Source organism: Hibiscus syriacus, unplaced genomic scaffold (assembly GCF_006381635.1).
Source record: "Hibiscus syriacus cultivar Baekdansim isolate YM2019G1 unplaced genomic scaffold, ASM638163v2 tig00110895_pilon, whole genome shotgun sequence".
NCBI classification, from domain to species: domain Eukaryota; kingdom Viridiplantae; phylum Streptophyta; class Magnoliopsida; order Malvales; family Malvaceae; genus Hibiscus; species Hibiscus syriacus.
Window position 1 is genome coordinate 1,213,101 of NW_024062903.1, and position 25,909 is coordinate 1,239,009.

Consider the following 25,909-nt stretch of genomic DNA (forward strand, 5'->3'; position numbering starts at 1 on the left):
TTAAAAAAATTTAACAACTTAATAATGAAAAGTAACACTCTTATAATCTATGATGTTTAAATTTATAATCTCTAATAATAACAATAATTCTTTTAGCTAGTTAATTCGTGCGTTTAAATAAACATTATTAATAAAATATAATTTCTTTAAATTGTGTGGATGAATATAAATTTTGTAGAGAAATGGAAGTGACGTTATGGGTGTTCACTTTGATGAACATCATTTCTTTAATTTGTTCTTCATAGAAATGCGTGTCACGTTGGATGCGTTACCTGATCCTTTAGCCGTATAAACTATTGAATTCTCTCTCGTCAACTACCTTGTTCCACTGCCTTTAAAAACCAATTTCAACAGTAATCCAAACCCAATTCCCTCATTCATCACTTCTTCATTTTGCTCCATTTTTATTCTGTAATAATGGCCACTACTGATTTGAAATCCGATTACTTGTTTGAGATGATGAAACTTCACTTGGCTTCTGATGCTGGTAAATAGCTCATCAAGAAGATTGGCCTCGTTTACCAAATCAATATTGCCCCCAAGGTTAACCCTTAACGCTTTTTCAATTTCTCCCCCCAAACCCCTGTTCTTCACTTTCGATTTCATTTTAATGATCTGTTTATGTTTTTATAGAAAATTGGGATGGATGAGGTTTCTTACGTTGTTGATCTCAAGAAAGGAGAAGCTACCTAACGTTAGCGGAGTTGTCCTTTTTCTGCAATTATATTCTGCTCTTGTTTTTTTTTTTTTACTTTTCTTTTGTTATTATAGCGGTGTTTGGGTTTGTTTCTTTTGCTCTGCCTGTTGATAAATTGTAGCTTTCTAACTTGTAAGGATGGAATTGGGTTTGAAGTTTGTATCTTCTGCAACCTATATGTTATGTGAATATGTAAGGTATGAAACTTGAATCACACATCGAAAGTATTCTTCTAGTTAGAGCAGTTCTGGTATAATATGTAGTTTTTCTGGCGTTGTTTTCCAAAGAATTACATCAATTGGGGTTGAAACCATGCACCATATCTCTTGCTGCAACCGTGTCACACCAATCATGGGGCCGAAATAGTAGTGTATGTCCCGAGCTAGATTAAGTTAAGCATTGTGGCGTCCGATGGGGTGTCTTAATTGCGTTGTGATAGGTGTGCATAATTGCATGTCGTGAGAGTTAAATCTCACATCGAAAATGTTAGATTTCCTTATGGAATTTATATGGATTTAAGCTCTCATATTCTGATATTGGCGAGTTAACCATTGCTCCTTTTCCAGTAACTATATTCTGAAGCCATTAGGGATCTTTCCCTTTTCTTATGCCTTCTCAGCTTCTCTATCGTCTTTATTTGCGTATTCAACTATCGCTATGAAAACCGTAGCAAAGCAGATCCCATTTAACTAATTCAATAGCTTCACCATTGTTGTTTTTCACCATCAACACATCCTATTTAGTTTCTTTTCAGCTTTCCCTTCTTTCCTTTATTAGTTTTTCAATGGCAAAATCCATTAATTTCACCTAACTAGCAGGTTAGGGGGTTATTGGTTACCTAACTCTCTTTAACAGATGATCTTATGTTAAAGATAAGCGATACCGCTTGTTTCAGTAAGTATTTTGCCTTTTGAAATTGCTTCTCATGACTTTGCATGTGGTTACTAAATTATCTCTGTAGCATGCTCTTAGAGATTCAAGCATGATTACATCAATGAATAGATTTAAACGAGCCATTCACTCTTTCACTAATATGATTTATGAAGTTGATAATGACCTATTGCTCTGAACATTAGGTAAATATGAAGGGGGAAAGCCTGATGCTACGTTTTCCTTCAAAGACAACGACTTTGTAAAGGTCGCCACTGGGAAGATGAATACCCAGATGGCTTTTATGAGGTGAAAAATCTCAAATTTCTATTTCTTTTCCCTTTATTATTCCATGGGAGTCAGCAATGTTAATCTGCTTAGACTTTTGAGTCCGACAATTAATACACAGTGCCATTGATGATGTAGGGGTGCGATGAAGATCAAGGGAAGCTTGAGTGCTGCTCAGAAATTCACACCCGACATTTTTCCAAAGCCAGCAAAGATGTGAGCAGAGATGTTATGGTGCTTGAATGCTATGATATTAGTAGGTTACCAAATAGGATGGCTTCTAATCGTTAATGATTTGGATTTTAAAAGCTCCTGTCGTATTTATTGATCAATTGCAGCATGTTTATTTATTCCACTGAAATTATATGCTTTGTCGCACCATATTACTCATCTTTTGGGTCGTTTTATAGTAATGTGCAATACTTGTATCTACACATATTTATATCGATCTCGGATAACTTTATTTACGGATTCATATCTCGAAGCTTGTCTGGCTCGCTCTAGCCGAGTGGTCCTTGTTAGGGTGCATCAAAATTCGACCCAAGCTAAGATGATCGAAACTGAATTGACTTCTGATGCACCCTAACAAGGCCATGGATTGTTTTGCGAAGTTTACATATATGAGATGTACAATATTCATCATATTGTTCAAAGCTGAGAGATCGCACCGTATAAACATCTCTTTTAACAGGTTTTCCTTGAGAAACACGTCATTACTAATAACAAAATAACATTAATCTTTACTTTAAAATATTAAATATTTTTTTCTCAAATAAATAATTTTGTTTCTAAAGTTTAAAAAAAAAAATATCACGTCCAATCAAACTCTCAAATTCTGTTCATATTCTCCCACTCAATAAATTATTGATTCCAATGAAAATTTCAGAAAGAATCTTCTGCCGTTGAACACTAATTTAATTTTGAGTAAATTACACCAACTGCCACTTAATAAGTCTATTGGTTACTTAATTTTAGAAAGTCGTAATTGAATCACTCAATTAATCGATCGTAATAAATAGATTATCGTGTAATTAAATTGCAAACACCATTTTTATGTGGAATATTGTAACTATATTTCAAAAAAAAAAATGACCAAGTCAATTGATTATAACAATCATATCATGTAATATAAAATCTAGCCTTCTATGGTAGTCGATGAACCTTAAATTTCATCATAAATTTGATACCGATATCCTCATTTGATTCATTAAATTATATTCTTGAGAATATTTCTCGAAAGCCATGAAATCATTTTAAAATGTTCAAACTTCTTGAACCTCTATCTCTATCATCCACTGTGAGATGTTCTTTGTCTTGAGGTATGTTCTTCCTCTCACTGATGATAGCTCGACCACTGTTTCTATTCTCCAATGGATCACCAATATTTGAGAAGCCCAAAATCTAAATAACTCATTTGCAGTAAAATTGAATAAATTGATTGTAATTTTTCTTTTAAAATTACAATGATCTATTTGTAAGCTTATTAATAAAAGAGTAAACTATGGTGTAATTTACCCCAAAAATAATTGAAAATATTTTCCTACAAACGGTCAAGACTTAATTACATGAGCTTATTGTTACAACAGACTAATAGACTCAATTGTGACTTTTCAAAATTCAATGACTAATTAATAAACATACTGATAATAAAGTAGTATATACTGTAATATAACCTTTAATTTAAAAGTCCACGAAGCAACCAACACGCAGAAACGTTAAAAATTTCCCGAAATAAAACCAACTGATAGTTCAAAAAGTTGATATTCATCTTCCTCCAGCCAATAATTTCCCAACTCCGTAAAGCATCAATTACGCGTTAATGGCTAAAAAATCCAAAAATAAGCTGGCGAAGACACACACAAGAGATAGTTTAAAACCCTCAGCTGCTCTGTGCCCCAAGGACACACAAAACAAAACTAAAGGTAAATATGTTCAATTTACTTTGCTTCATCTTCGTCTTCTTCGTTTTCTTCGTTTTCTTCTCCCCTTTTGCCACCTCCACCTTATTGTTCCAGGTACTCTCTTTCTCTCTCTTATTAGGGTATGAATGTATGTTAAAAACATGATTTTTATGTTTGGGTCTTTGAATTTGGATTTTTTTTCCAGGGTTTCAACTGGGAATCATCCAAAAAGGCTGGATGGTACAACTTTCTCCGGAACTCCGTTTCCGATATAGCCAACGCCGGCGTTACTCACGTTTGGCTCCCACCACCCTCCCATTCAGTTAGTCCCCAGGGTACGAAAATTGAACTAGCTTAATCAAGTTCAAGCTTTAGTACAAAAATTGGTAAACGAGTTTAATCGAGCTCGAGCTCAATTGATGTTTGATGGAACTCGAGTCGCGTATTGAATCCCCAGTTTTGGATTATGCTTGATGAGGCTCAGACTTGCCACTATTCTGAATCGACTCGGCTCGATTACACCCCTACTATATATATGTGTGTGTGTGTGTTAACTGATGTGAATGATTTCCATGAATGCTGCAGGCTTTGTGTTTGTTAAATTGTGTTGAATTAGCAATCTTTTGACTGTATATGAATATGCTCAGGATACCTGCCGGGAAGGCTATATGATCTCGATGCATCAGTGTATGGATCTGAGGCCGAATTGAAGTCGTTGATCGATTCTTTCCATCAAAAGGGAGTCAAATGCGTTGCTGACATTGTGATAAATCATAGAACAGCCGAGAGGCAAGATAGCAGGGGTATATACTGCATTTTCGAAGGTGGAACTTCTGATGATCGTCTAGATTGGGGACCATCTTTCATTTGCCGAGATGATACGGCCTATTCCGATGGCACAGGGAATCTCGACAGCGGAATGCCCTATGAACCTGCCCCGGATACCGATCATCTCAATACGAGGGTACAGAACGAGTTATCCGATTGGTTGAATTGGTTAAGGACTGAAATTGGATTTGATGGATGGCGTTTTGATTTCGTAAAAGGGTATGCCCCAAACATAACCAAAATCTACATGGACCGAACTTCACCGGACTTTGCGGTCGGAGAGAAATGGGAACAGTTAAACGACGGACAAGAAGATTCACATCGTGCCGACTTGAAAGATTGGATCGAAGCCTCCGGAGGCGTCGTGACGGCATTCGATTTCACCACAAAAGGGATTCTGAACGATGCTGTGCAAGGGAAGTTATGGAGACTGAAGGACTCCAATGGGAAACCTCCTGGACTGATTGGACTCTTACCCCAAAATGCAGTAACTTTCATAGACAACCACGACACTGGATCCACACAAAACCAATGGCCGTTTCCAGCTGATAAAATAATGCAAGGATATGCTTATATTCTAACCCATCCCGGCATCCCCTCCATAGTAAGTTCACACACTTTGCACTTTTCCATTTTCGTCTCAGGGTCATTTTATTTCACTGACAACAGATTCTTCTGTTTTCTCGCACTCCAGTTTTATGATCACTTTTTCGATTGGGGGTTCGAAGACGAGATCAATAAACTGGTGGAAATCAGGAACAGGAATGAGATTCAAAGCACAAGCACAGCTAATATTCTGGCTTCGGAGTCTGAACTTTATATGGCAGCCATTGATGATAAAATCATAATGAAGATTGGACCAAAGATGGATCTTGGAAACCTTGTTCCTTCCAACTACCAGCTCGCCACCTCTGGGAATAACTATGCAGTGTGGGAGAAGAAGTGACCAAATTGAAAAAATAATTGAACAAAAAGAAACAAATTGTCATTTAGATTATGTTGTAAAGATTGGCCATTTGTTGTATCTTTTTACAACTAAGTTAAATTCTGGCAGAGTGTGAACTTGTAATTCATTTGGTCATTGTTTCTTCCATATTAACAAGATGAAACCATTCCAAACCAACTTCAACACAAAGAGACATCAAGGGCTTACCCCTCAACCTGCAAGCCCAAGCAAGTTTCAGCTCCCAGCACATGACACTCCTATTCAAGTGGCACAGACGTAGGACCTTCTCCCAAACCTTCTTAGAGAAATCACACTGGAAGAATAAATGATCTCGGGTCTCCATCTCATGTCTGCAAAGGATGCATAAACCGTCGACCTGCAACCCAAACTCAATTAGTCTACTTTTATTTGGAAGCCGATCTAACACCGTCATCCATGCTATAGTCGAATTCTTTGGAATATGAGCAGGGTGTCACACTAATCTCTCCCAAGAGACCTTGTCCTTCTTCAACCTAATCTCTCCCAAAATATGGCCAACCGAAGAGAAGGCTGAGCCTAACATCCCCTGGATGCTAGCAGCCTTGCTTCTGAGGCGCAACAAACATCTCCACACCCAACTACACCCTTGGGGATCCTCAACCTGCCAAAAGGAATCTCTTTTGAGAACATACTACTAGATCCATGCAATCCAAATCGAACCATCCTTCAAAAGAATCTTCCTGATCAATAAGAGGAAGCAAGCCTGGCTCCATCAGAGAAGGTCCTTAAACCCCGATCCACCCTCCGATTTTGGGCTGCAGATGGCAGTCCAGCTAACCCGAACACCCTTGATAAGCTTGTAATTATGGATGCTATGAAGAACAATTTGGATGAGCTGCAGACTCCCCGCATATGAGAGCTTCCTTGATTTTGAGTTTTTATTTTGGCTTCAATTATGACAATGAGCCGTTAAAATCTGAACGGTATGATGATGCCAGTAAAACCACATCATTTTGATGTGGTTACGATATTCAAAATAACGTTATTCTAGATATTAAATTTTAGGGGTGTATTGATTTATCATTAAATTTTTAAACCATTCACGTTGAACTTTTTTGTCTCCACTGACAATGAATCATCACCCTTCACCGGTCGTCATTCGCAACAAGATCTATATTAAAACGTTCGTATTTTACTCTTTCTTTTCCTAGGATTAGTTTTTCAATAAATTCACTAAAAATCGATGAAATTAAACAAAAAACCCTACCTTTTTTTAGGTTTGAAGACTTTCTCAAACTTGAGGGGTTGAAGTGTTTGTTCAAAAGTTAGAACGGTTAGAAGCATAAGTTTGAGATGACAATCAACATAACTAGTCTTATTGGATGACATCAAAGTGTTAGCATGTCTAACCTTTAGATAGATTTTCTTTTAATTTTGAGTAAATTTCATGGAAAACCAATTCGATGAGAAGAAAGATAAGTGAAATGTAAATATTTTGAAATCCATCTTGTGGCGAATGTCAATTTGTGACAGGCGGCAATTAACTGTCACTGGCGACCAAGAAAATTCAGTGCCTAAAATTGAACTTTTTAAAGTTAATGATAAAACCGATACACTCTTAAAGTTTAGTGTCTATAATAGTATTGTTTTCAGCATGAATAACCATGCCAAAACGACGTCATTTTGTTTGTATCGTCAAAGTGACAGAAAGATTTGGCCTCATCATCGTGCCGTTCAAACTTAATGGTCGAATATTATAATTGAAGAAAAAACCAAAGTTCAATGCTATAACTAAAGTAATCGAAGGATCAATGGTTTAAACGATACATGGTGTGTTCAGTGATATCCCATGTAGTTTACCCTTTGTTTAAATCCGGTATTATTCAACTTGCATACATACGAACCGGTCTTCTTGTATGTAAACTTGTATTTGAAGAAACGGTAGAAAAATATGTAGTTTCTTGGAATACCATGATTGTTGCTTATGGAAAAAATGGCTTGTTTGATGAAGAGATGATTTTAATATAGAAAATGAGAGCACAAGCTGTGGAAGCAAATTATTTAACAGCTGCCTGTGCCTTCTATCTGTGCTAATGCCAGCCCATGAAACCATCCATTGTTTTGCTATTAAAGCTGGTATTGTCAACAATGCTTCTGTAATTACTTCTTTACTTTGTGTACATGCGGGAAAGATGACCAAGTTCTTTTCATTCATTATAAACATCAATTTTACAAGACTTGACATCCCAGTAAATCAAAGCCTATACAGAACTTAATCATCTTTTATTTCTTCAGATCCTCTAGCCATATAACCCTTCCCCGTAACCAAAAGTGTATTCTCAACTTCATCATACATCAAAGAACACACAAAATTTACACTCTGAGATTATCTGGAAAATCTTAGTCGAATACTAATAGCCACTGAGACAACCCAGAAAAAAGAACTTGAGGTGAAATCACAATGGCAAATATAACGCAGCATTTCATCGACATACTTATTAGGTTCTGGACTTGGACTTGGACTTGGACTTGAACTTGAACTTGGACTTGGATTTTAATAGGCTCAACTTTTTTCTGTTAAAAAACATGGCTATCTTGGGGAACAGTTGCTTTTTCTTCTTAAAGAGCGCTGCTTCCGGAGATGATTCAGATTCCGTGCTACTTCCATTGACTGCCTTTGAGCTATCTAGAGTGCTGCAAGGAGAAGAAGGTACAGCTACACCTTTCTTCGTTTGTTGCGTCCCCTCAAAACTTGTTCTTGTAGGCTTTCCTCCATGACTCAATTCAGTAGCCTTTCGCCGCTGCTCATGTTCAGCCCTCCATTGTCTCAATTCATGCTCTAAGCCTAGCTTCCCTTCCTTGGCCTTCTCAGCCTTCTCCAAAGCAATTTTTAGTTGTTCCTTTCTTTCAGCCATCTCTCGATTTACTTCCGCCAACTTCTCCAAGCTACTGGACTGGGATCTCTTAGCTACCTCAACTTGAGAAATGAGAGCTGCCAGCTTCATGTTGGCCTGTTCCTCCGCCTCATATGCACATTTACTGAGGTCATAGTACTCCTCTAAGCAAAGAACTAAACCATCTGGCGAATCGACATTATCGGTTCTTTGAGCTGATTCATGACCTTGCAATGCTTTAGTAGCATCTAAAGCTAACTTCTTTGAAGCCTCAGCTGCCTCTATCTCCTTTTGAACTGCAAGTAATCTACTCTCCATGGTACTTGCTCTAGCCTTTGCTTGCTCAGCCTCTTCCTTTACTTTTCTCAGTTCTTCATGAGCCGTTTGAGCAAGTGACTTGGCCTCGAGAGCCTCTTGAGTTGCCTGCTGCAATTTTTTTGGCACCTCCACCATTTTATCTCTGCCCTCTTTTTCATTCATCTGCACTGAGTCTAGTCTTGACTCAGTGTTATCCGTGTCATCTTTTGGAGAAGCGACAACAAGCGGCATGCCTTCTGTTTGCTTAATGGTGGCAAGAGAGGACTCTTCCTTTTGAAGCTCTGATTTTAATGAAACAGCAAGCACTTTCAAAGAATCCACTTCTGCAGTTGTTTTTTCTATTTTGAGCTTCACCTCTTCAAGTTCCTGCTTTGCCGAGGCAACCACAAATGGTAGCTTAGTGAGAGTTCTTTTTTCTGGTGTGTCTGACACATCAGTGGAGTGTCCATTATTTTCCAAATTGAACTTAGACTCCCTATAAGCAGTTAATTCAGATTTCAAATCATGCAGAAGTATTGAAGCAGTGTCTAGCTTTGGTTTCAGATACTTTTCCAATTCGATTTGCTGAACGACTTTCTTGAGCTCCTCTTCAGTCTGTTTTAGATCCTTCTCCCAATGAAGAGTATCTTGGTCTCGGCCCACAGCTGCTCCAATCCTTTTCTCTTCTGCCACCATATGGGCAGCATTTGCAGACTCCAGGGACTCCTTTGTGGCCATCAGCTCAATAGTCAATTCTTCCACTCTCCTCTCAACCTCTTTCGAAGCAGAAACAGCTTCTTCAGCTTTCTTAACAGCCGTATCTCGCTCAGTCACCATTGAAGCATATTCCTTTCGTAATGTTTCCATCTCTTCGTTAATAGATTTCAGCTCTTCAACAGCAGCAGCATGCCTGGCTTTAGCAACCTCAAGTTGTTCCTTTGCTGCAACACTAACCTCATTGCAAATCCCTTGTTCCATCTCCTCCGCCCTGAGCATGGCAAGTTCAGAGTCTTGTTTTGCCTGATTCTCTTCAGTTTGTGCCCTCTCCAGGCTTAGCTTCAACTCACTTATTTGTTTATTTGTGCTGTCCAGCTCCATTAATACTCGAATTTTTGCCTCTTCAGCATCCACCGACCGTCTCTTATATGCAATCATCTGCTCCTGTAGTTTCTCAAGGTCTTGGCCCGCACACCTGCGCCTCTATGGCCAAAAAAATTTTCAAGTTACATTTAGCAAATATGAATGAATTAGGCAGAGAAAAAAGAAAGAATTATGTTTAATGGTCATTAATAGTTAAAAAAGACGGAGAACAAAATTGATGATAAACAGCATTCACTATACATGCCAAAAATATATTGCTGTAGCATAGATTATATTAACATTCACACCACTATAAATATATCTAATATACCTCTGGATTTTGTGTTCTACAAGATTTCCATCTAACCATTCCTCCAAACTTGGAACCTGCTTCTTTAACAGAATCAAAAGGTGATGCTGTATCAATATGACCTTTATTCAAAACACCTCCTTTTGTCAGAGCAGGGCTACCGGAATTTGGGTATTTAACCATAGAAGTGATCATCTTTTTACGAGGCAGAACAAAATGACTGGCATGGTCTACGTTCCCCTTTTTATCATATTCTGCCTTAGAGTCATTGATCTTGGAAGAGGATGAAGTAATGCCACCAAGAGAATCAGCACCTTGAGTCTGTTGTTCATCCAATGTATCTTTGACGGATCCATCAACAGAACTGGGGGCAACAAGATGGGGTTGAGTAGAATCATTGGGTGATGTTATCTGGTTATTACTTTTGGAATCAATGGAAGCAAAATGGGCATTTTCAGATTTTTGTCCATCAGCAGCATCTTGGGAAGATCCAACATCATGGGAGGAAGCAGAAGACAAAATCATGCCATTGTCACCGTTGGCAACAGAAGAACCAACAATTGTATCAGCTTGTTGAGGTTGCTGACCATCAGCAAAACCATGTATAGCTCCAACAGCAACTGTGGTGACATCTATGGGGAGTAAAGAAAGCTCACTGGCTGATGCTACATGGTCAATATCGGAATATCCAACCTTCGGGTTAGAAGGCGGAGGAACAATTGTGTCCTCATTATGACTATGTGAAACAGAACTAGTATATTTAGATGGATGCTCATCTGGACTGTCATGTACTCCCCCACACCTAGAACCTTCCATCAGCGTACCCTGATGATCAATCTCAGGTTGATCAGTGACCACTGATGAAGCTAAAGATGCAGTATCTATTATATGGTCTACTTGTCCTATAATTGGGTCATCAGATTTTGCAACCTGCATATGTGAAAACGGCAAGGAGTCTGGCCAAGGTGTCTGAAACCAACAAAATAGAAGCCATGTAAGGGAAAGGTAAAAGAAGCTCACTAGAAATCATTGCTTAGTCCATCTAATTCCAGAATTTGTATTTTGTCAGTGACAAAAATGTTAAAATGAAAACCTGAAATAATATGTTTAGCAAACATCCAAAATTTCAACAAACCAGTTAGTGTCTGCCAATGTATTCTTCAATAGTAGATCCTCAATCTAAGCACCGTCTATGTTCTACAATTTATAGCACATATGACAGGTTGAAAACAAGTTTTGACTAAAAAATCAGAAATGCAAGAGTAAACAAGCCCGATAAATTTAATTTCATGTAAAATCCCCTTTTCTGGTAATTTCATCCAAACTTAAAATAAATGGAAATAGATTTCTATCCCATATGGTCATCTCTCTTCAAACAACAAAACCAGAACCACATTCTAAGCTCAGCCCTGCAAATTCTTGTTAGGAATTCGAAGTGAAAAACAAATCAACGCAACATTAACATACATGCGCAAGATACGAGATTTAACCCGGTGAAACCTTTCCTACCTAACCTCCAAGGATGAGAAGAATAATAAACTTAATCAATAAATCTAATTCCGTAAGACCTAATACTTGGTCATCAAGGAACCTAATTCTATAAGATTTTCAGTCTAAAATTAATATTTAATTCGAAAATAAACTTAATTATCAAGTAATCTTCAACAACTAGAATTACAATAAAATTCAAACCAAAAATAACTTTTAGCCCGTTGCGTTCACAATTTTCATCAATTTGACCATTAATCTTTCAAAGTAAATAAGAAAACATCATTAATTGAACAATATAATTTTCCAATCATCTATGTATACAGCTTTTTAAGGGTCAAACTGATAAAAAGTATAAATGTAAAGAACTAAAAAAGTCGTTTTAACTTTTTATAGGCTCCATGTCGGCATTTAATACTGAATTTGAACATAAGTTAAAGGGAGGGATCAAGATTATCAAATCAAAAACAGTAGAGGGGCTCGGTTATTGAAAAAAAAAAAGGTAAAGAGACAGAATTTTAAATTTCAGTACAGAGACCACCGGCATATTTAAACCTAAAATAAAATAAAAAGAAATAAACAAATCAAATTAACAAATTTAAATGAAAGCTCACGGGAAAGGAGGTTGAGCTAATCCAAGTTGATCTGAATGCCGATTGTTTCTGCAATAAACAAAGAAAAAAAAAGGGAAATTAAATGAAGGAACTAAGCCAGGCTTCTCAGGTTATCGTTTATACATTCATTCAACTCGAATCCCAGCAATCTCAGAATTCTCAGAGCGAAGAGCTAAAACAGAGGGTCTGCCGCTTAATTCATGGAAGAAGAAAAACCATTTATTAGGCATAGATTAATAGAAAGCTAATTAACAAATTTCATTCCTAAAAACTGAAAAGAAATGTACCGAAAAGAACTTACCCTGACTAACCAGAAACAAACAGCGAAAGGTGGAGGTGTGTTAATTTATAATCAACGCCAGAAATACAGGCTAAAAACAACCATTACTAGTGGTTAATCCTTTTACACGTCAAACCAATGCATTTTTTCCTATTTTGATAAAACTAATTTTTATCATCCATTTTTAGTTTTTTTATATATAATTTAAAATAAATTATAAAGAAATTAAATACATGTTAATTATCCTTGACATGATGTATCTATTTTCTACGTGGGATCTATTTTATCATCCGGGTTTTTATACATCAGCTTTGCTTTATTTTTGTTGGAAGAGTAGATGGACATTCGATAATTTATAACTCTCTAACTTTTATTGATACGAAACAAAATACGTTACAACGACGTTATCCTAATATTACAACACTAGTTACGTCTAGTTAACCTCGTTATTCTAAGCTTTACTAAGTTCTCTCAAATTCTCTTTAGCTTTCACTCATATTTTTTCCTTACATTGTATTACTCTAAAAACTAACAAGCACATATATATATAGTGTATTAAAACCGCCTAAAACTTGTCGCCTTATAACTTCTTAATAATTAATCAAATCATAAGTACCACTTGTAAGCTTTGCTATCGACGTTGCCTTAATTTTAATTCTCTAAGTGGATAGTCCATGTCCACGTGTCGCCTTGAACTTTGCTTAATAATTAAGTATATTGTAACTTCATCATTGTTGCAATTTTATAATTTTTTTGTGAGACCACCTAAGCTTTTTACACAATTCCATGAATGTTGAGTTTAACTTTCAACACTCCCCTCAAACTCGACTTTCCATTCTAAGCTTTTCTAAGTTTGTCATCTCCAATCGATTCTTCATTTGTTATGGGATCACTCTTTGCAAAGAGACTAAATAGTAAAACATTATTTAATTCATAATCGTTGTACCTTTCTGGTATTCTTCTCTCTCTTGTGGATCTTCGAACTTTTGTGGGAGGTGCTTCAGAATCTTCTATTATGTTGCTAGCAATGTTGATGCTGCTTGAAGACGATGGTACATTTTGCTGAGGACCTTGATCATCAGCTTGTTCATCTTGATTGATAAGATCGTCATCTTTATCTTCATTAAAAAATAGTCCTTCAACTTTCTTTTCCTCTTTGCTCCATCTCCAATATTCTGCTTCATCAAACTCGACATCTCTTGAAATTATTACTTTCTTGGTAATAGGATTATATAATCTGTAAGCTTTTCTTCTTTCATCATAGCCAATGAAAATATATTTTTCTCCTCTGTTATCAAGCTTCTTTCTGGTATGTTCATAAACGAGGGCATATGCGATGCACCAAGCCATGAATGCTGAGTTTAACTTTCAACACTCCCCCTCAAACTCGACTTTCCATTCTAAGCTTTTCTAAGTTTTTCATCTCCAATCAATTCTTCATTTGTTATGAGATCACTCTTTGCAAAGAGACTGAATAATGAAACATTATTTAATTCATAATCGTTGTACCTTTCTGGTATTCTTCTCTCTCTTGTGGATCTTCGAACTTCTGTGGGAGGTGCTTCAGAATCTTTTATTATGTTACTAGCAATGTTGCTGCTTCTTGACGATGATGGTACATTTTGTTGAGGACCTTGATCATCAGCTTGTTCATCTTGATTGATAAGATCGTCATCTTTATCTTCATTAAAAAATAGTCCTTCAACTTTCTTTTCCTCTTTGCTCCATCTCCAATATTCTGCTTCATTAAACTCGACATCTCTTAAAATTATTACTTTCTTGGTAAAAGGATTATATAATCTGTAAGCTTTTCTTCTTTCATCATAGCCAATGAAAATACATTTTTCTCCTCTATCATCAAGCTTCTTTCTGGTCTATTCAGAAACGTGGGCATATGCGATGCATCCAACAGGTGTCCAACTCCTGGTTTCTGTCCACTCCATGCTTTGTTTGAAGTCATATACTTCACATTTTTTGTTGGACATCGATTCAATAGGTAAACTGCACATCAAACTGCTTCTGCCCATAAATTTCTTGGTAGATGTTTACCTTTTATCATGCTTCTCGCCATGTCAAGAATTGTGCGGTTCTTTCTTTCTGTAACTCCATTTTGTTGTGGCGTGTATCTGACTATCAGCTGATGGATGATGACATACTCTTTACAGAATTCTTCAAATAACTTTGATATATATTCACCTCCTCTATCTGATCTGAGTATCTTCAAATATTGGCCGCTTTGTTTTTCCGCCATTGCTTTAAATTCTTTCAATTTTTCCAGCGCTTCTGACTTTTCTTTCAAGATATAAATCCAACATTTTCTACTAAAATCATCAATAAAATTTAGATAGTACTTGTTATCGCCAAGCGATGGTATATCAAAAGGATCGGATATATCTGTGTGTACTATCTCCAGCGGTCTTCGGGCACGCCAGGATCTACCAACTTCAAAGCTTTGTCTATGTTGTTTTCCTTTTATGCAAGCCTCGTAGAATTGATTTGGAGGGTTGATCTCTGGTAGTCCTTTCACCATGCTTGTTTTTTATAACAACTTCAAACCAGAAAATCCAAGATGTCCATATCTTAGATGCCATAGCCATGAATCATCTTTGATCACAGTCTTCATGCACTTGACTTCTCCCGACTCGATATCAATTGTAAAGAGACGATTTCGAGTCATATCAGCTTGAGCTATCAATTCTCCTTCTTTATTTTTGATGGTAAGCGAGTGATTCTTCATCTGCACTTCATATCATTTTTTCAGGAGTTGATCGAGACTGATGATATTGCTTTTCAAAGCAGGTACATAATAAACATCTGAAATGTATTTCTTTTCTTCATTTTTCTTAGTAATCATGACTTCGCCTTTTCCTTTTAGTTCTACGTGCGAGTCATCTCCGAAAGTTACTCGCCCATGGACTGTTTCATCTAATTTCACAAACAGTTCCTTTTGTCCACACATATGGTTACTGGCATAATTATCAAGATACCAAATATTTTTCTTGAATTCTTCTGTAACATCCCAAATCAGGGTCAGTGACTAAATTGCAAATTTTAAAAGTTGTGTTTAATTTAGAAATGAAATTTAAAAGTCTTGGGATTTAAGTAAAGAATTTTAATATTGGATTAAATAGCAAAGATGGATGAACTAAAGGGGCAAAATGGTCTTTTCATAGGAAAGATTTTTTTTATCTTCCTTTTTGAGTATTATAAACGTGGGAAATATGAGAGAGTTCCAGACTTCTCTTATTCATTCTCTTCTTTTCCACCGTGAAGCCATAAGCAAAGGTAAGTTTCTTCATTAGTTGATTATTTGTTCAACTAAAGGTTTGGTTATGATTATTGGATGATAATTAAGCTTAAGGAAAGCTTAAATCATCTTAAAAACAAAGGATGGTGGAATTAGGAGAGATTAAAGATTAAGAGTTTTTGAATGAAATTCTGGAACAGAGTTCTTTACTCAAATTGGAAGATAAATTTGACTTGTCAATGGTTGAATTAAGAGATATTAAGTGATGAAATTGAATTTAGAACAAGAAGAAAAATTAGTGTGATTCTTGAATTCTATGTAGAGAATTAGATTTTGAAGTTAAAGATGTATTGAATGAGTAGTAATGAGTTTAAGCATGTATATGTAAGTTAAGAATAAGAAAGGGGATGGTATATGAAGTGTTTGAGAGGAAATAAAGTAATTTTCGTGCTGAAAAATGATTTCTGAGTTAGGGGGAATCAGTACCCATTCAAAGGGGTACCGATACCCTCTGAAACGACTGAGCTCCAGAATGTCATGAGGGTATCGATACCCCCAGTAGGGAATCGATACCCCCTAAAGAAAAAATGTGAATATTGGTTTAATAAGTTCGTTTAAGTTGCTAGTATCTAACTACAAGGTGTAGGTATCTAATGATTGCCTCAAAATGTACATTTATGTAGATTCTGCGCATAAAGCAATTCCGAAACATTTGGCAAGTAAGATCGATCAAGGGAAAGATAAGAGATTGGAATTGACTAGTGAGGCCAAGGTGAGTGCATACTAGTGATATGTAGTGTTTAATGGAAATAAGACTTGCGATGAGTCTATTTCCTAGAGTAATATGCATGAAGTCATGGACATAATTATGTGTGGTTATAATTATATGTGATTATCTGTATTACATTGATTGTATGTATGCATGACGAAAGATAATGATATGCTTTGTATATGCTATATGATTTATGTAAGACTTTATTATGTAATAATGGAAGAACATGGAATAAGTTATAGGATAGAGTCATAAGAAATGAAATGAACATGAGAGAATAAGATAATCAAGTATAAGTTATATGATATGGTATAAGTGATTATACGAGAAATGTTAGGAGACTCTAAGAGAATAGTATGAATTCGAGGGCATAAATAAGGATACATAAGTTATATAGGGAAGATTGATAAATTAAAGGAAACTATGGTTTATGTATTATAATGAAGAGCTACAAAGTTTTATTAAAGAGTATTGTGGAAGTCATGAGAAATTGAACTAAATAAATAGATGGTTTATGTGAGTGGAAAAGGAAAATGATATAAAATAAGTGGAAATTATTTATAAGATAGCATGAGACTAATTGAACATGTAATATAAACTTTATAAAGGAGTACTTGGGTAAAATCATTATATGATACAATTATAGATTATTACTATACAAATTATATTGAAATATGATATATGAGAATATGAGTAAGTTTATAGGATATTGATAGGACATATAAGAATATATAAATGTATGATGATATAAAAAAGGGAATACAAAGAAATGGAGCATAAGGTAGATAATATGATATCAGTTATTATATATCTATATGATATATGTCGTCAGGTAATATGAAAGGACTCTGAAAATTAATATAAGCTATGAGAAAGTGTTCTAGGTGTTTCTATGTGTTATATGAAGCATATATGATCATATATGAACAAGATATGATATGTATGTTTATATGAATATCTGAGAAATGATCTAAGCTATATGATATGATATATGTGATTATATGCACTTTGGGATATATGGTATATGACATGGATCTGTGTAACTACGCGAGAAAGTATATAAGATATGTGACATGTAAATGTGACTCATATGAAAATGTTCTATGAGTAATTGAACTATGTGTTATGTGAAATGATAAGTATAAAAGAAAATGCCCATGTTATGTGTCTTGAGAGCTAGGGGTATAGTTGGCATGCCAAGAGTCGAGGGTCTATGTGGTCCTTCGGGACATATATGTATTCTTTGGAACATGTGTGAAGTCTGGTGAGACACATACTTGATCCTTGGCATATGTATATGATTCTTAAGGAATGATATGGGGTCCTTCGGGACATATATGTATTCTTTGGAACATGTGTGAAGTCTGGTGAGACACATACTTGATCCTTGGCATATGTATATGATTCTTAAGGAATGATATGTGGTCATTCGGGACATATATATATTCTTTGGAACATGTGTGAAGTCTGGTGAGACACATACTTGATCCCTAGTATATGTATATGATTCTTAAGGAATGATATGTGGTCCTTATGGACATTATTATATGGCACTACGGTGCAATTCTACGCGACACTCCGGTGCAATTCTACGTGGCACTTCGGTGCAATTATACGAGCTGTGGTGACAACATAGTGCACAACCTCTATAGACTCACATATCTATAGTTCTCACATGTGTACATGGGCTTTGAAAAGAGAACATAGTTTGATATAATGATATGTGTATTTCTCGTGACATGGTAGAAGTGCATATATATCATGGTGATATGAGATGCTATGTGATATATGTATATGATGTGTGATATGATGTGTGCATGATATGATATATGTGTGATAGGGGTTATGGTATCTGTTACATAATATACATGAATATATGTTGATGTATATGTAAATGAGTTGTATAATTTGATAGCATAAAACAGTCATGCATGATTAGTGGGTATGAATTCCATTAGATGTATTTTTCTTTATGCCTCACTAAGTCATCGACTTAGCGTGTGAGTATTTCACACGCATGTTACAGAAAGTGAATATGGAAGCTGTGAGGAGCAATACAGGTCAGCATCTCCCTTACAAGATTTTATATCAGAAAATAGATGAGTTAAATGATTTTTGTTATTTTGAATATAGTTGGCATGTACTAATTGATTGAGTTAAATATGCTCTGATCGATTTTGGTTATTGTGGTAAAATTATGTAACTAAACTGCTTTTACTCTAAGGAAAGTTTTAAATTTTCTTTGAATTTTGTCAAGAGTCAAAGTTTGAAAAGTCAATGTGACACCTCGGACTCGTATCCGGGTCGGGTACGGGTTGGGGTGTTACATCTTCATTTCCATTATAAGTGAGGAATACACGAGATTTTTCAATTTTTTCTTCTTCAGCTGCTGTTACGTTATTTCTTTCTTCTTGTTTAGGAGCAGATCTACACTCATAACTATAATGACCATACTTATTGCAATTATAACATTGTACCTGAGATTTATTTCCTTGCTGATATTTGCATCTACCTCGGCCTCTGAATCCTCGTCCACGGCCTGATGTTGGATTATTTTCACTTATTTGATCGGTATCATATGATCGACTACCACGTCCACGAGTTCCTCTTCCTCCTCTGTATCTCCCACGATAACCACCACGATTTCCTCGACCTCGTGTGTAGCTGCTGCTAGCTTCTCCTTCGTTGATATTCATCTTGCTTTGTAGAGGTTGCTCCTAATTTTCAGAATCTTCATTTTGTTTCATTTTCTGCTCATGGGCTTGAAGTGAACCCACAAGCTCATCAATTGATATTTGAGATAAATCTTTTGATTCTTCGATTTTCACAACCATGTAATCGAATTTTCTTGTCAATGAACGCAAAATTTTTTCCATCACTCTAATATCGTCGAATGATTCATCATTTCTTTTCATTTCATTCACGACCGCTTTCACACGGCTAATATAATCATCTATGGTTTCTGTATTTTTCATTTTTAACATCTCAAACTCAGCTCTGAGAGTTTGTAAGCGTACCTTCTGTGCTTTTTCGACACTTTGTAGAGATTTTTGCAAAATCTCCCACGCTTGTTTTGTGGTCTTCGCATCAGAATTTTTTTCAAAGATAGATTCGTCTACTCCTTGAAAAATAAAGAACAACGCTTTTTTATCTTTTTTTGGAGATTCATTCAATACCTTCTTTTCTTCATTGGCCAGGGCTGCTTTAGCTGCTGCATTTTCAGGCTCGGTGTAACCATCCTCGATGATATCCCAACAATCTTGGGAGCCTAGTAATGTCTTCATTTGAATGCTCCAATTGCCATAATTCGTCTTTGTCAATCTCAGGATTTGTGGTTGACTCATGTTGGCCATCTTCTCCACCACGTTGAACTCGAACTAAGCTCTGAGGCCACTTGTTGGAAGCATAGATGGGCACTCGATAATTTATAACTCTCGAACTTTTATTGATACGAAACAAAATACGTTACAATGACGTTACCCCAATATTACAAAACTATAACACTAGCAGCGACTAGTTTACAAACATAACCTCGTTATTCTAAGCTCTCTCAAATTCTCTCTAACTTTTCTAAGCTTTCACTCATATTTTTTCCTTACATTGTATTACTCTAAAAACTAACAAGCACACACATATATATATATATAGTGTATTAAAACCGCCTAAGACTTGCCGCATTATAACTCCTTAATAATTAAGCAAATGATAAGTATCACATGTAAGCTTTGCTATCAACGTTGCCTTCATTTTAATTCTCCAAGTGGATAGTCCATGTCCACATGCCGCCTTGAATTTTGCTTAATAATTAAGCATATTGTAATTTCATCATTGCTGCAATTTTATAATTTTTTTTGGGATCACCTAAGCTTTCTACACAATTCCATGAATGTTATGTTTGACTTCCAACAATTTTTGCATGTGGGATCTTATAAAGACTGTTTGATTCGTGGGAAAATGCTGAAAGGAATAAAATTTATTAAAGCGATCTTCAATTTAGTAAAGCAATAATATAAGTGACAAAAGTTAATTGAAATTGAAAAAGAAAAAGAAAAACTAGGCCTAGCATTAAAGTTCGTCTCCCCCTTTAATGGAGTTTTTGCAATGAGCGATTGCAGATTGAATCGCTGCCTGCAGCTCTTCCATGGTGCTCTCACTGGTTGAAGAAGGATACCCTTTGGCTGCAGCAAGAAGTCCACTATTTGAAGGTGATGTTCTCATTGAAGGAGGAGCTGAATAATAGTATCCTCATCTCCTTCCTCTCAACTCTGTTTTTTTGTTCCTCAAATTACCTGAAAATGAGCAAGCTTGCCTCTTTCTTCTGAAGAACAACAATGGCCTAATCAATCTCGTGTACCTCTTTAACACATCGAATCTCATCTTCTTCTTGTGATTCTCTTGCTCTTCTGTTTCTCTAACCCCTTTCTGCTATCTTTTTAAACCGAACAAATGGAAAGACTTTGACTTGTTTTTCACTTTTACTTCATGTTTCTGGACATTGCCGTTTCTTTTTCTGATGGGTTGTTTTACAGACTTGAGATCATCGAATAAGTCTCTTCCGGGAATGTTGAAGCCGTCCGATGAACTCGTTGATAATCGTGGGGAGACGGGGGGGGTGAGAAAGGACATGAAGGGGAAGCAAGTATCCATGGAAGAATATGTCATCGGCCGGAGACAAATCGACGGCGATGGTTTTATGATCGGAAGATGAATGGAGAGAGATTGTGAAGGAGAATTCATGAGAAGGGGAGGTCGAGGTGATGAGCCTTTTTTTGTTTCCTCTTTTAACTTCCCTTCTTTTCCTTTATCTTCTTCTTCATGTTGATGATGGTAAGTATTCATGATTGATACTAAAGCTACCTTCAAACAGAAGATAAATTCTTAAATTTTGTTGTGTGAAAGAATGGGAGTATGGGGTTTTAATTAGATTCTTGAAAAGCAAAAATCTTAACTAAACTACCAAATAACTTATCTTTAACTAAAAACATATCTACTCAATTGTTTTAAAAGTAAATAATTTCTCTCTTTTATTTTAAAATTATTTGACTCTATTGATAATACGAATTAGTAAGGGTCTAAATGAACTAAGCTTAAACGAACAAGGTTATGTTTGTGTTAATTTATTTATTTTTGAATGTGTTCGTGTTCGGTTCATGTTCGTTTAAATTTTCAATATCGTGTTCATGTTCGTTTATTTATTTTTAAAAGTGTTCGTGTTTGTTCATTTAATGTCTACGAACGTGTTCGTTTATATGTTCACGAACGTGTTAATGAACATGTTTGTTTAGCGTTTGTTTCATGTTCGCGAAAGTGTTCGTTTATATGTTCACTAACGTGTTCATGAACATGTTTGTTTAGAGTTTATTTAATGTTCGCGAACGTGTTCGTTTATATGTTCAAGAACGTGTTCATGAACAAACTAAAGAAAAATGATAAAATTACGCCACCAGTACTTAAACTCCTGAAAATTCATAGTTTAAAATGCAACTTTTATCACGTGTTATATTTAATTATTATCTTCACCAATATTTAAAATATAAAAAAAATAAAAAAAAGGAAAATCTGGTAAACAAGTTGATAAACGAGTTCATAGAAGAGATTGTTTGTGAACATAAACGAACTGAACACACATATGTTCGTGTTCGTTCGTTTATTAGATGAACATAATTTTTTTTTGTTTATGTTCGTTTATTTAGCTTAACAAACAAACAAACAAACATAAACGGACGTTATACGAACGGTTCACGAACAATTAATCGAACACTCTGTTCATTTACCCCTACGAGTTAACACTAAATTCATCTAATATACTATTTTTAATTAAACTTATGTCATGAATTAATACTAACTCAATTAAGAAAGTATTAAAGATGTCTTTCTTAAAATAAATATTTTAGAAGTAATTATGTCATTTACCTTTTCCTACGTTATTTTCAACCAAGAATTATCCATATGTTATCTTTAAAAAATTCTCACTTTCTCAACTACTTATCTTTTAAAAATCATAATTATTGAATTCATCAAGTACACTCATTAGTTAAATGAAATATTTTTTTTAAAGTCTTGAGTTCGAATAATTATGTGTTGTAAATTAAAATTATAATTACTATCTATAGACCGATTTCAAAATTAGTGTTATATATTAACTTGATATCAATTTAATTATGAAATTATTAATATATTTTTATTTTAATGATAATTAATATTATTAAATGACATGAAACCGAGAATCAAAAGAAATTTAGATTAAAAACCATCAAAATTTAGGCACAACAGTCGGAGGAATTGGATGGAATGTAATTGTAAAAATCATATTCTTGCATCTCCATGACTATAAAACTGGGTTGTTCTTCTTTTAAAGACATAGATCCAAAACCAACAGAGTTGATTCAAGTGGTAAGCAGTTTGATGTTGTTAGTGTATAAATGTTAGTGAAGAGTTAGTTGTAAGTAAAGTTGTTAAGAGTGTTGTTGCTAGTTAGTTAAAGAAGTGGTTGCTAGTTAGTTAAAGAAGTTGTTAGCTGGCATTGTTAATCAGCTAGTATAAATGAGCTGGTTAACCTCCTATCGTGTATGCAAGATTATTGAAATGCAATACAAAAATTTCTTCTATCTTCTCCTTTATCTCTTTGTTACATTACAGTTAGAGTTTTATCTCAACATGGTATCAGTCGCTAATTCCTGGTGCTGCTGTGGTGTGGCTTCCTGCTGCCATTCATGAAACTCAAGTGCTTGTCGTCTGCCTTCATTGCTTCATCGTTCTTTACTTCTTGATCTGGTACGTGTTTCTTGAAGTTCAGATCTGTGTTCTTGCCCAATATAGTTGATCTTATGGCTGATCCGACTCGTGACGAGAATGGTTCTTAGATTAATTCCCCTACGAGCTGTACTGCTACTCGTGTAAGTCCCATTCAGCATATACCCAAACATGATACGGTTAAACTCACTGAAAATACGTATTTGTTATGGAAACATCAAGTGTCGTTAATCGTTGATGGTTATGGTTTGTTGAAGTTTATTTCGCCTAATATAGTTATTCCAAGTGAATTTGTTACCAATGATGCTGGGCAAATCGAGGAAAATCCAGAATTCTTGGCTTTCAGGCAACAAGATAAGTTGCTTGCCTCCTGGTTGTTAACTACTGTAAGCATGCAGATTCTGCCCCACCTCACTGGTCTTACCTCTGCAGCTGCTATTTTGAATGATGTGACACGTTTATTTGGTGCTCGATCTAGTGCGAAAATCTCCTCGCTTCGCCACACTTTGCATTCACAAAAGAAGTCTGGTCTGTTTATTCATGAGTTTTTAGCAAAAGTCAAAGCTGTGTGTGATTTACTAAATGCTTCTGGAAGTCTTGTGACTGAGCAAGAACATGTTAGTGTCATTTTAGCATGCCTAACTATGGAGTTTGAATCCGTTATTGCTATAGCTTCCAGGGAAGAGGTATCATTGGACACTCTCACAGAAATGCTGCTTGATTGTGAGGCTCGACAGAAGATGTTCTTAGGCGATGGACTCTCGGCCAATGTGGTTCAGTTAAAGCCTGATGGTGAACCGAATGTTAAAGATTCTATTGATGATCATTCCTCTCAAGTGCGTGATCAGCAGGGAGGTGGTTATCGAGGACGAGGTCGTGGACGAAGTTATAACACCAACATGATACAATGTCAATTATGTGGAAAGTTTGGGCATGTTGTCCAGAAGTGTTACCATCGGTTTGATCGTGATTACATTAGGGTTGGTGACTCTAGTACATCAGCTGGGAGTTATTCAAAACGACCAAATGGTTCAGGTATTGATCAACATCAACCTTCTGCAAGGGGATATAATCATACAGTGAACACGATAACATATCCTGGTCTTGTTCATGCCCCTTCCCCGTATTTGTATCCACTCAGTTCGATAGCTTTTGGTGCCTTATTTTGTTCCCTAACAGCCTTTGTTACTATCCATCTTCTGGGTTCGCAGTTGGTTCTCCTAATGATGGTTCAAACCCTTCTGTAGTGAGCCAGAATCCGTTATTGACACCCTCAACACCTGCAGCCTTTGTTTCGATGATTCCATCCTCAGGTGTCCAACCTCCTTTGAAGTCCACGAATGATGCTGTTTGGTATCCTGACACTGGTGCAACTCACCATGTAACTAATGATCCATCCGTTTTCCACTCAGGTATGGTGTACATGGGTGACAATGACTTGCACATGGGCAATGGCGATGGCATTAAAATTGCACATATGGGGAAAAGTTCTTTATATTATAATCTAAAACCCTTACTTTTGCGAAACATGTTACATGTTCCTAACATCAAGAAGAAGCTGATTTCTGTTTCACAGTTTACACGTGATAACAGTGTTTTTCTTGAATTTCACCCATATGAGTGTTTTGTGAAGGATGCTCAAACACGGCAGGTTCTTCTCCGAGGGAGGCTCACGGATGAGGGACTTTATCAACTACTCCCTTGTGCTGAGACGTGCTCGAATGCTCAGTTAAATCATGTTTCCATGGCTTCAGATCCCATGGATCTGTGGCATCGACGCCTTGGTCATGCTTCCAGCGAAGTAGTGAAGTCTGTTATGAAGCATTGTAATGTTTCATTTCATAAGAATAAGATGAAACATGTGTGTGTTGCTTGTATGCAAGGGAAGGCTCACAAACTTCCGTTTTATACTTCTACCTCGCAATATAATGAACCTTTTCACTTAGTTGTTTCAGATGTTTGGGGTCTTACTCCTTGTAATTCATTAGATGGTTTTTCATTTTATATTTCCTTTGTTGATATCGCAAGCAGATACACCTGGCTTTATTTGCTTAAAAGAAAGTCTGAGGTACAATCATGTTTTATTAACTTCTGTAAGCTAATTGAGGTATAGTTCGGCTGCAAAATTAAAATTTTACAAACAGATGGTGGTGGAGAATATCAACCGCTTAAGGGATGGCTGCAGCAAAATGGTGTTGAACATCGAATCTCATGCCCATGCACCTCTAAGCAAAATGGTCGAGCTGAGCGTAAACACAAACACATTATTGAAATGGGATTAACCATGCTTGCTCAAGCATCTCTACCCCTAAAATTTTGGAGTTATGCGTTTGTGTCTGTAGTCCATCTTATCAATAGGTTGCCCACTCAAGTGTTAGATGAAAAATCTCCATTTGAGATATTGTATCACAAGGTGCCAGAATATGATTTTCTGCGTGTGTTCGTGCTTCCCGTGCATGAGGTATGCCAATCACCACAAGTTGGAATTCAGGTCAAGGCAATGTACTTTTCTAGGATATAGCCCGTCTCATAAAGGCTATCGATGTTTGGATGATGATGGGAGGATGATCATCTCTTGACATGTTGTGTTCAATGAACATGTCTTTCCTTTTCAACAAATGGGCAACTTCTCGAAAAATAATTTGTGTTCTTCAGCGGTCTCTAA

At 36.0% G+C, this 25,909-nt stretch overlaps 2 protein-coding genes, 1 long non-coding RNA gene and 1 pseudogene across 3 annotated transcripts; 2 read left to right on the plus strand and 2 right to left on the minus strand.

Moving 5' to 3' along the window:
- The first annotated feature begins 292 nt into the window (after positions 1–292).
- On the plus strand, positions 293–2,229 carry LOC120146099. The gene is made up of 3 exons (XR_005518183.1): positions 293–543; positions 634–1,876; positions 1,994–2,229. It is a non-coding gene; the product is annotated as an uncharacterized LOC120146099 (long non-coding RNA).
- A 1,532-nt stretch (positions 2,230–3,761) lies between these two features.
- Positions 3,762–5,549, plus strand: LOC120146097 (alpha-amylase-like). Its single transcript, XM_039159753.1, has 4 exons — positions 3,762–3,870; positions 3,962–4,091; positions 4,404–5,188; positions 5,279–5,549. Exons 1-4 carry the CDS (start codon positions 3,784–3,786, stop codon positions 5,528–5,530), a joined length of 1,254 nt encoding a protein of 417 aa, XP_039015684.1. The 5' UTR covers positions 3,762–3,783; the 3' UTR covers positions 5,531–5,549.
- A 2,147-nt stretch (positions 5,550–7,696) lies between these two features.
- LOC120146096 (protein WEAK CHLOROPLAST MOVEMENT UNDER BLUE LIGHT 1-like) lies at positions 7,697–12,278 on the minus strand. Its single transcript, XM_039159752.1, has 3 exons — positions 12,193–12,278; positions 10,112–11,059; positions 7,697–9,900 (listed from the first exon to the last, which is right to left on the minus strand). The coding sequence occupies exons 2-3, from the start codon at positions 11,024–11,026 to the stop codon at positions 8,008–8,010; spliced, it is 2,808 nt and encodes a 935-aa protein (XP_039015683.1). The 5' UTR covers positions 11,027–11,059; positions 12,193–12,278; the 3' UTR covers positions 7,697–8,007.
- An 8,278-nt stretch (positions 12,279–20,556) lies between these two features.
- Positions 20,557–21,836, minus strand: LOC120145930 (annotated as a pseudogene).
- Between the last annotated feature and the right edge of the window lie 4,073 nt (positions 21,837–25,909).

What these genes read in the sequence shown, in the direction of transcription:
- LOC120146097 (XM_039159753.1), top strand. Translation starts at nt 3,784, where the DNA reads ATGTTCAATTTACTTTGCTTCATCTTCGTCTTCTTCGTTTTCTTCGTT. An exon ending in CCTCCACCTTATTGTTCCAG is followed by an intron (nt 3,871 to 3,961) that starts GTACTCTCTTTC and finishes TTTTTTTTCCAG; the next exon opens with GGTTTCAACTGGGAATCATC. An exon ending in CCATTCAGTTAGTCCCCAGG is followed by an intron (nt 4,092 to 4,403) that starts GTACGAAAATTG and finishes GAATATGCTCAG; the next exon opens with GATACCTGCCGGGAAGGCTA.
- LOC120146096 (XM_039159752.1), bottom strand. Translation starts at nt 11,026, where the DNA reads ATGCAGGTTGCAAAATCTGATGACCCAATTATAGGACAAGTAGACCAT. An exon ending in GTAGAACACAAAATCCAGAG is followed by an intron (nt 9,901 to 10,111) that starts GTATATTAGATA and finishes TTTTGGCCATAG; the next exon opens with AGGCGCAGGTGTGCGGGCCA.